Source organism: Plectropomus leopardus, chromosome 20 (genome assembly GCF_008729295.1).
Source record: "Plectropomus leopardus isolate mb chromosome 20, YSFRI_Pleo_2.0, whole genome shotgun sequence".
Classification (NCBI taxonomy): domain Eukaryota; kingdom Metazoa; phylum Chordata; class Actinopteri; order Perciformes; family Serranidae; genus Plectropomus; species Plectropomus leopardus.
This window is the reverse complement of record NC_056482.1, coordinates 11,249,242-11,259,529: the sequence shown is the minus strand read 5'-3', so window position 1 is coordinate 11,259,529 and position 10,288 is coordinate 11,249,242. Positions and strand designations below refer to the sequence as shown.

General features: G+C 39.6%; 2 protein-coding genes across 5 annotated transcripts in view; both read left to right on the top strand.

Moving 5' to 3' along the window:
• Window positions 1-398: 398 nt before the first annotated feature.
• LOC121960019 (transmembrane protein 250) lies at window positions 399-2,986 on the top strand. 2 transcript variants are annotated; one of them, XM_042509608.1, is made up of 2 exons: window positions 399-560; window positions 1,633-2,986. In XM_042509608.1, exon 2 carries the CDS (start codon window positions 1,817-1,819, stop codon window positions 2,234-2,236), a length of 420 nt encoding a protein of 139 aa, XP_042365542.1. In that variant the 5' UTR covers window positions 399-560; window positions 1,633-1,816; the 3' UTR covers window positions 2,237-2,986. The 2 variants fall into 2 exon arrangements, with proteins under 2 accessions (XP_042365542.1, XP_042365541.1); XM_042509607.1 differs by having other exon boundaries at window positions 399-589.
• A 4,209-nt stretch (window positions 2,987-7,195) lies between these two features.
• Window positions 7,196-10,288, top strand: part of LOC121959476 (nucleus accumbens-associated protein 2) — a 34,966-nt gene continuing 31,873 nt past the window's right edge. For all 3 annotated transcript variants that reach the window (XM_042508758.1, XM_042508760.1, XM_042508761.1), the window contains exon 1: window positions 7,196-7,571. The gene's annotated coding sequence lies outside the window, so the exon portion shown is untranslated. The remainder of the gene's footprint in view (window positions 7,572-10,288) is intronic.

Sequence of the window (10,288 nt, the reverse complement as noted above, 5' to 3'; positions counted from 1 at the left end):
AATGAAGGAAAGTATCACAAATCACTGTTTCCAGTACAGTTTTAGATAGATAGATAGATAGATAGATAGATAGATAGATAGATAGATAGATAGATAGATAGGTACTTTATTGATCCCGAGGGAAATTTAAGATAAAAGTAAAGAGGAGGAAAAGTTGAAAAAATAGCGATGAAAAACACAAGTTTTGAACTTACAAGCAACCTCATATCATCTTCCCAACGTACTTTGACAAAGTTACACACATGCATGCAACATATGAGCCCTGCTTGATATTTGCTGACCATATGGTTGTCAACAGTCAACACCGGCGCGAGCTTGCTTTCTAGGAGCGCTTCCCCTTTAACTCTGCAGCTGTCGTCACAGCGAGATGACTCGTATATTTTGCGACAGGACGGAGGCTACAAGCACCGGCTCGCCGTCGCTGCCTCGTCTCTGCAGCCATAAAATAGCGTTTTGTGGAAGAAAAACAAAACAAATCCTGTGTGTTTATGTCACAGCCAACTGATTATAATGTGATACAATGCTCCAGTCGTCTGAGACTCAAACACCAGCTTTTCTTGGTGAGGAGGAAGACGTCGTAGTGTTGCATGTAAGATTACCATTGGTTCTGCACGATCACTTATTTCGAAGACCAGAATATGGATAAATCGTCCTTTTGGGGCGGCGATACTGCGAGACTGTGAGCTTTACCACAGACATAGGCTTCAACCTGTCTCTAAAAATGTATCCATACCGGTTTTGCAACTTAAGAGAAACCTATAAAGCAGGAATACCCGACTGGCTTTGCTGGGGGCCAGTTTTGCAAAATAACAGAAAGACAGCAACCCCATACATGTTTCTATGATTTTAGGACAGTTCTAGGATTTAGGGCATCTCTAGGATTTTTGGACATTTCTAGTGTTTTAGGACATTTTTATGATTTTAGGATGTTACCAGGAATTTAGGACATTTCTGGGATTTTAGGATGATTCTGGGATTTTAAAATGATTGTAGGATTTGAGGATGTTTCTTTGATTTTAGGACATAGGATATTAGGATGTTTCTAGGATTTTAGCACATTTCTAGGATTGTGAGACATTTCTGGGATTGTAGGACATTTATAGGATTTTAGCACATTTCTAGAATTTGGGGACATTTATAGGATTTGAAGATGTTTCTAGGGTTTTAGGACGTTTCTAGGATATGAGGACATTTATAGGATTTCAAGATATTTACAGGATTTTAGGATGTTTCTTGGATTTTTGGACATTTTTAGGATATTAGGTGCTAAGCTAGGACCTGGGGTGTGGGGGATTCCCAATGGCACTTATTTTTTTAAACAAGCTTTATTTTGATGCTGTTTTATGCACTCTGGCACCTTATGTATACTAAAAGTCCAAAAACAATACCCAGTGTGAATCACTTTATTTTCATTGTGAATTAGAAAACAGTTGGGGAGAGGGTCACCCAGCACCCCATTGGGGACCAGATTCGGCCCACAGGCCGCTGCTAAAAAGCACTAATACTCAACTTACAGCCATAAACACAGCCTTACTTTTTTTTTATTCGATTTGTAACAATGTGTCCATGTGCATTTTAAAAATGTATCATAAAAACATACAGTAACAGTGTCATTTCTTGTTACATTTTAAGGAGAAAACGTTGCTGACTAGAAGTCACCTATCTGCTGCTGCATCTCCTCCCTGGGCTCCTGTAAGAGCCCCTCTCTGCTCCTCAACCAAATGAAGCTATCTGCCTCCTCAGCAGCAGCACTCACAGAGGACTCCACCTGTAACTGGGACTCCCGTGCATTGTTCTGGGCTCCAGTAGCCCACCCATGCCTGTGATCCCCATCCCACGGCGGGTGCGCAGCTTCCATGGCCCCCACACCACCTGCATGCACTCGGCCTGCGGGTCGACACACGCTTCCAAGCTAGTGCGCACCAAGTACAATAACTTTGACCTCTACCTGCGCTCACGCTGCATGTACAGCTTCCTCCGTTTCCTCCTCTACTTTGGCTGCAGCCTGCTGACCTCTCTGCTCTGGGTGGCGCTCTCTGCTCTCTTCTTCCTGCAGTACGTCAGCGTGCGCGTGCTCCTGCGGCTGCAGTACAAGCTGTCTGTCATTCTGCTTTTGTTGGGGCACCGGCGCCTGGACTTTGGGGTTCTGAATGACCTGATCATCTACAGCATGCAGATCACCATGTTTCTGGTGGGGGGGCTTGGCTGGTGCTTCATGGTGTTTGTGGATATGTAGCTGCAATGTGGGCAACACTGAGAATGGGCATCTTTAGCATTTTTTGTAGGACTACCCTGCATCTGTCTCAGCTCTAGTGAAAAAGACTCTTTTGACATCAACTTCAAATCTTATTGGCTTAATTTCAGATCTCATAGAATCCAATAAGAATCTGTGTAACAACTGTGTGTACCGTCCTTTAAAAATGTTGCTCCTGTATATCTCAGAGAGAACCACCTGGTTACGGAATATCAAAAATGATGCATGTAGTCAGTTTGATACTTAGATCATCATGTAGAACTCTAAAGAGACCGATAGGGTCAAAAGGTCTTCAATCTCAATTGTATTTTCATGCCATTTGTAGACTGTTTTCATACGTTTTGAAAGGCATCTTGACTAGACACTCATTTGTTTACAATAATGGAAAATGTGAATGTCAGTGTTGCATGGAAAAGTGACTGAACATATGACTGATGTGCATCAGTGACTGTTTGATGCAAGACAGTCATTTGTGCCAAAACAACACGGGTCCAGACGCAAAAGTGTACCATGATCCCCAGGTGGAGATAATTACGGTTATGTTGTGTGTAAACGTCATGTAAACATACATGTAGCACAGAGACACAGTAACTTATGGTGGATAAAAGTGACCAAAAACAAGTTTTCAACAGTGTGTATGTGTGTGTAATGTGGTTTTGTGGGGAGGCACAATATGAGAAAGGGCATGAAGTGACAACTTTTTTTGTAAAGTTATTAAATGAATTTCCTGTTGATGTTGGTGCTTTCAATGCATGGCTCAGTGAATGTGTTTACTGTGTTGGCTAACACCCATGATGGCATGCCTCGAGCTGTGTCACAAGAGTGTGTGACAGTTCAAATTGAGAACGTCTTTGGGTCAAATGTTCCATCAGTTGCTCTTCACGTTGTTGCAGAGCTGCTCTGACAGACTTCTCTGTTTAGCTTCCCCCAGCACGCAAACACCAGCCACAACTTGTTTCTGCCAAGCATAACAGTGGCAATGGCTGCTTCCCAATCACCTTATATAGCCTCATTTTCACATGGCATGAAGTATGCTTACGGGATCTAAGGAGGGCTGAAGCACCCAAATAGCATTTTACACTCAACCTGTTCTACTTGGGAGGTTAACTCGTGTACAAGCATCAGCTTAGATTTCCATGTTTATCATCTGTTAAATTGAGCAAAAGTGTGTACAAACTGCCATCTTTAGCTATGAACTTTCGACACACAGGCTGGTGGCCTGACTGAGACATGCTTGAGACTGATGTGGGCTTCAGGCTGTAATTGGATAATCAAGGGGCGAACAATAAGCTTTTGTTCTGAGGATCAACACATCATATGCCTCATACTCTGAGCTGGGCCGATCTGACAGCCCAGTTACAACAGAGCACAACTACAGAACTTGAGTTGTCTTGTGATGTTGTGCATTAGGTAGAATTGATGATTAAGCCTACTCATTTTCATTTCTTCTTTTTGTCTGAAAAGCTGTTTGCTTGTGTCTGAATGACTCGTCAGTTTTATTTTTTCTACCATAATTCATTTCAAGTCTGATCTACTGAGTTGTTACTAGACTGCAGTTAACTATTGGATCGAGCTGCCTTTTTATTAGGCTACACTTACAGTTTTATAAGTTGGATGAACAATAAGCCATGATGAAAAATCTTTAATTTCCTTGTAAACATTAATGCAACTGTAGTAATGGCATCAACCTAAGTACAATGAGTTCATTATAAATTGCCACTGAGTACCACAGACACATGATAGTCCCCATAGGAATATTATAGTGGTGCCATACAGTTTATAAATGCCAAGAGGTACAATAAGGGTACTGTAACCTCTATTAAATGGCGTCAGCCCACTGTAAGCTTATAGAGAAATATCACAGGACCGATCAAATGATACCTCATGGTACAAATGATTACATGCTACTTTATTTGATATTTCAAGGAAACTAGGTATCGCATAGAAGTACTTTGACACAGTCTGATGACAGAAGTTAAGAAATAATGTAATTTCGTAGAAAGAAATAAAGATAGTTCAGTGCCACTATGAAATGAATAACCAGTGTCAGATGTAATAATAATGAGAGGAAAGCATATTGGGATATGGCCCATGTCATCGGCTCCCAGCTGATCCAGCCACGGAGTCCAGATTTCTCCTTAATCATTAGTTCAAAGTCCATACATAAAATAAATTGCCACATATCCAGTTTTTTTCACTAAATGCAGGTTGGCTTAGAACACAAAAAAATCATCATGTTGCAAGAATAAACAGAAACTGCACTTCAAAATAAAAGCTCTGCGCTGTAAATTTACAGTTATTAAAAGTTATTAAGTTAATATTGTGTGCTTTTTATAAAAAAATTCAAATTCAGAATGGATCCACAACCTGCTTGTGGACCAAAAAAGCACAGTTTTAGGACGTATATATTTATTTACTTCTCAAGCAGATTTTTTCTAGTTGTAATAAATTACATTTTGTCACTCAACATTTATCTGGTGATAATGAGATAACTAAGTATGATGGATTACAGTTGTTTAACCTGGACCACTTGCAACACTAGCTAGGGTCAGGATCCCTGTAAGGGGTCACAAGATGATTAAAGGTTTACGATGCAGGATTTTCCTAAAAAAAACAAAAAAAAACAATGTATAGCCTCATATGGAAGTACTCCCTCTCAATCATCATTTATGACTCACTCTCAGCTTGTGGTGGTGTATTTTTCTGCTGTGTTCAAGATGTTAATGGGCCTGTACCCCAACAGCGATCAGGTGAGGTTGGAGCTTTTTAAAAATGGACAAGTGAGCTGCCAATAGTAGTATAAGTATAAAACGCAAGTATAGCGACGTGAAATGCAAAATGAGAGAGACCCTGGGGTTGGCTTTTACCTTTACTATCTCTGACGGGTGTGTGTACAAACAGTAACTGACAGTCCTACAAAGTATACTGTACATTTATTATAACAGGAAACATTTAACCTCTTCAGGTCTCTAAAAGTCAACAAATTAACAATGTAAATCAATAAAAATCATTTTTTGCTTGAACAGTTCACTGCTCATATCAATATGTAAACTTTGACTTTGATGTTGTGGTTTGGTTTCAGTTTGTTTTAAAGGGTCTCAAGCCACTTACTGCCTCTCAGGTACATTAAATATAGATTAAAGGTCCAATTTGTAGGATTTAGTAGCATCAAGGTGACGTTGCAGAACTTAAACTTCTTTCTTCAAAGCAGGAGACACGGCGGCTGACGCAAAAACGGGAAAATAGGAATAGCTTTATGTAGAGCCTTTGTTTGATTTGTCCATTCTGGGCTACTGTAGAATAACATGGCGGACTCCATAGAAGAGGAACCACTCTGTACGTACATATAAAATGCTCATTCTGAGGTAACAAAAACACTATATTTATGTTCAAGTGATTATAAACTAATGAAAACATAGCTATGAATATTATGTATTATTTCTGCAGATAAAAGCCCCTAAATCCTGCATTGGCATACGATGCTTCAGCTACAAATGTTTTAGAAATTGCCCCCAATCTAAATAGTAGGCTACATATATTTAAAAAATAAGAACTTGAATAAATGTACTTAGTTACATTCTACCCCAATGCATTTAACTATTTTTCCAATTTTAGTCAATATCTTTTCAATCATGGGAGATGTAAAGAATGCTAACAACAACAAATATTTTTACCTGACATGTTACTAATATTAAAAAATTCAAATTTATCCAAGAATGAAAAATATGGAACAAATTTGCAGTGTATTTAGTTAAATTTTAGATTCATAAAATTGATAAATAATATTTTAAAGAAATTATCCTCATATACCACCATCAAAAAATCAGATCTAGATATAGATATATATAGATATAGAAGTTAAATTTTAGATTCATAAAATTGATAAATAATATTTTAAAGAAATTATCCTCATATACCACCATCAAAAAATCAGATCTAGATATAGATATATCTATATATCTATATGTGTAACATGCAGTGCAATTCTCTCCTGTGCAATATTTTACCACTTTCTGTGCAATAATATTTACTGGCTTTATTTCTATATTTTTTTTATATATACTGCACACCGTGTGTATTTCAGTTATCCCGTGCAACTATCAATCATGTAGCCTACACACAGTATCTGTATAAGTAAAAGGTGTATGTAGTGTATAGAGATTTTATATTATCTTATTTTCTCTTATTTGTATTTGTAATATTGTTGGGGGGATTGTTTGTTTTTTCCATTTAATCACCTTTTTTCTTTGCATTTTCCCTCTGTTTCTGACTCTTAATGTGAAATTCCCCTGTGTGGGATTAATAAAGTCTTCTTGTTTCTTAAATCCTTGTGTGCTCATGCTTGTTTCTCTTTTATTGTATTTTATTTTTGTCTGTATTGTTTGTACCTACTTGTGTATTTTTTTTTTTTCATTTGTATTTTTTGTATTGCCTCATAATTGTTATAAAAAGTTAAAAAAAAAAAAAAAAAAAAAAAAAAAAAAGGAGGGAACAAAAGTAAGCCCATCCTGCCACCCTGAAGTACAGTAGCCCTTGTAGCAGTGATTTAGTGGGCTGTGGCACTGTGATATCGCATGCCTGCAGTAAAGAAAAGTTGACTTGAGGTCACACCGCCAGCAGTTGGCGCTTATAATTTAGCAGAACAGCACACATGCGCATCACGCAGCCTGAGCTGTCATCACATAGGGACACGTGAGGTAACCGCACATGTAAATTTACTTTAGGACCTCAACAAAACACCCCTGTGTGCCACACAGCTGCAAATATGCTTCAATAAGTTGTCTTTCGAGAATATATGACACACAGTGCTAGTGATGGCCTGACTCGCCCTGCGGCTTTGCTCCAGTAGCTGTCTGCACCTTTAAGCCTGCAGAGTGCACCGAGTTCGTGTGTCCGTAAAGGCGCACGATATGAGCGCACACTGCTGACAGTCCATTTGCCGCGTAGACTACAGTAGGACAGTGTACCTACAGTAAACCTGGCAACTAAAATGTCTGCGTCTTTAAAAAGAAACTCTTTACGGAGCGGTGCATGATGTCAGGCTGCTCGCACTGTTCATGTGAGCGCCGTTCACTTCCTGCAAAGGGATAGAAGAGAGAAAGAGAGAGTGGGATAGAGAGATGGGGGACGAGCAGCCAAGATAGGACTGGAGTGATAGAGTGAGCCAGCGGACGAGGGGGAAACCGGGGCCTGTTTTTTCTTCTTTTTTTTTTTTTCTTTCAAACACCCCGCAAACTTTATAGGTTATCCGAAGAGAAAGCCTGCCACATCTGCGCCAGCTGACAGCCGCGGTTTATGGAATAGCGACATACATCGGGTAAATATCTCCCCTTCTGTCTTGGCTTGAGGTTTACGTTGCCTGATTTGTGTGACGCATAGGTTTTTACCATGCATTATTCCCCATTCTTCGCCTTCTTTAAAGGGCACAATAGGCAGCTGATCAGTCTAGAAAATGTGACAGCACGAGAGTTAATTTTGATAAGAGCAAGTTTAGAGTCTCAAACTTTCATCGTGAAATGTGAAAGGTTTCACGCGGAGGATGATAGGTTGGACCACGCGCCGCAGACTGATAGTATTTGTAGTCCGAATATCATTGTAGTTTAATTATAATGGTGGGCACCACTTTTAAACGCAGGAGATAGTGTTGCCAGTAGTTTTTAAGAGTGGAGAAAGTGGTACGATATTATCGGTTTTGCGTCACGATGAAACAAAACACTCACACACAAAAAATCTCCACCCATAATGCATCCATTGTAGTGCTATACGTTGCATGATTGCGCCAAGGAGTGCTTTACACAAAGCTATTGAAGCTGCTGGGGTTGTATGGGGTCATTATTTCACAAGTGGAGTAATGAGTAAAATATAGCAGCTGGCTTCTCAAATCCTAAATTGTAAGAATTGTCCTTGCATTGAATTGCCAGCACTGCTAATTTAAGATTCTTATTTAAATTATGGTTTTGTCTAAAAAAAAAATGCCTTAGTGCAAGTGAAATAGTGTCTATACATAATATAATATATATATATATAATTTAAAAAATGATACAGGGTATAAAACATTTAGGCTGTTTGTGAACCAAAGTGGATTAAAAACATTGAAAAAAAGGGGGGTGGAGTAATTTAGTTTGTTAAATAAGTTTAGCAAAGTCAGAGTGATTGCAACATTACTATTACATTTAAAAATAGTAAACAGGTTTTGAGGATACACTTTACTGTTGCCTGCTGTAGTGTCAGGTCTGTCCGTTGTGGCTCTGTTTACCTTGGCTGAACCCTGCAGGAGTCATCTGACTATACATGCAATACCTCCCCCTTTCTTCTGTGTGTATACATGGGTGCAGTGTGTGTGTGTGTGTGTGTGTGTGTGTGTGTGTGTGTGTGTGGCTAGCCGGCATGTAGCTTGTGGCAATTTTCTTCATTTCCTGTCACTTTCCTTCCCTCTCACATGTGCTCCTTCTCTCTATCACCCTCATCTCATTCTTATTCTGTTTGTTCTCAAGATGACTATGAAAAAAAAATCCCAAATATTTGCAGGTTATGGTCGACATTTTTATCTGACATGTGGCAACAACTCAGAATGAGTGTGTCACTTACAGTGTCTGTGGCATCCCGGTCTCCGACAGGTGTCGCACAGGTTGGACGTTAAAACGACAGCTTGCCTTATAGAGTCATATGAATCATTTAGTGTGAAGTGTGCAGCGTTCCCTCACCATTTTACAGTTTTGAATCCCACTTCAGAGTGTTTGAGCATTTTAGTGCCCATCTGTTTCTGTTTCTTCCATGTAGAAATATCACGGGGGATAACAAGATGTATTATTCTTCTCTTTTGGATAACAGTGTGAATCCATACCTGCCAGCCCTAAGGCAAGACAGCTTTTATCCAGGTAGTTTATGATGTCCCTCCCCTCAATACTTGGAAATCAGTTCGGGGTAAAGTGTGTTGCCAAGTTTCTATCTTCAGTTAGTGTGCAACACAACATACATGGAAAATGTAGGACTTTATTTTTTCTCTTTCTTTCTAAACGGAGGCCTTCCAACACCACTCGTCTTTGACCTGGACTTCTGCCAAAGGGTTGTGATGGCTCTCAACAGCTGTATTTGTCTGCGAGTGCGTGTTTGCGTGTGTCGGTGAGTGTGTTAGCGTGTGTGTGTGTGAGAGAGTGCTCTCGCCGTGTCCCGGGATGCCCTTCCTCCATAGGCCTCACATTATACAGCATTCCACAAGGGGGCCCGGGGCTGTGTACAAGTGGGGAGTGTCAAGGAGAGAGAACGACAACACAGTTTCAAATAGAACTGATGCAGATACCGACAAAGGAGGGTTAAACAGGGAGAAAGTACAAAGTCGATGAGAGACTTGCCTCATTTTGAGTCTTGCCCCATCTCTTGTTAGACCCATATATGAACACGAGTCGATGTTGCCTCAACACAAGGAAAGATAAACTTAAAAAAAGGAGCATATTCAGGTTACAACTTCTATAAAAAAAATCCTATTATAAGAGAAACAAAGTAATATTAACCTAAGGTGATTTCCACTTTTAGACAGCAAATATTTGAGGACAACAATAACACACTTAGAAGACATTTATTGATCCAAAATACATTTAAAAATCGAGTTTTTGTCCCAGTGCTGCTTCTTTTGCACTGTATGTGTCCTCATGCTTGGTGAACTCCTCAGCACTGTACTGTATATGCGTGCATACTCATGCGGGGAGTGTGTTTATGTGTGTTTGATTTTCCTTTCCTGAGACAGTAATGAGTCACTGCTGATGGTATGCGATACAGGGCACTAGTCATACATCATAATCTCATACATTCTTGTATCTTCTGTGTAGCACAGAGCTGCTGGTGGTGTGTTCAGGCTTGTTGGTTGCTGTTAATGGAAATGAATTTCAAACAGTTAAGGTTAACTGTGAAGAGGTGTCTTTTAACTGAATGTAATGTCAGTACAGTTAGTAATGTGAATTTTATATGTGCTGATTCTAATTTTATCCACATTTTCTGGACAGATCAGTTGGTCTGCATCCCAGCATGCTGTAGTTT

Excerpts from the sequence above, each read along its gene's own strand:
- LOC121960019 (XM_042509608.1), top strand. The coding sequence starts at position 1,817 with ATGCCTGTGATCCCCATCCCACGGCGGGTGCGCAGCTTCCATGGCCCC.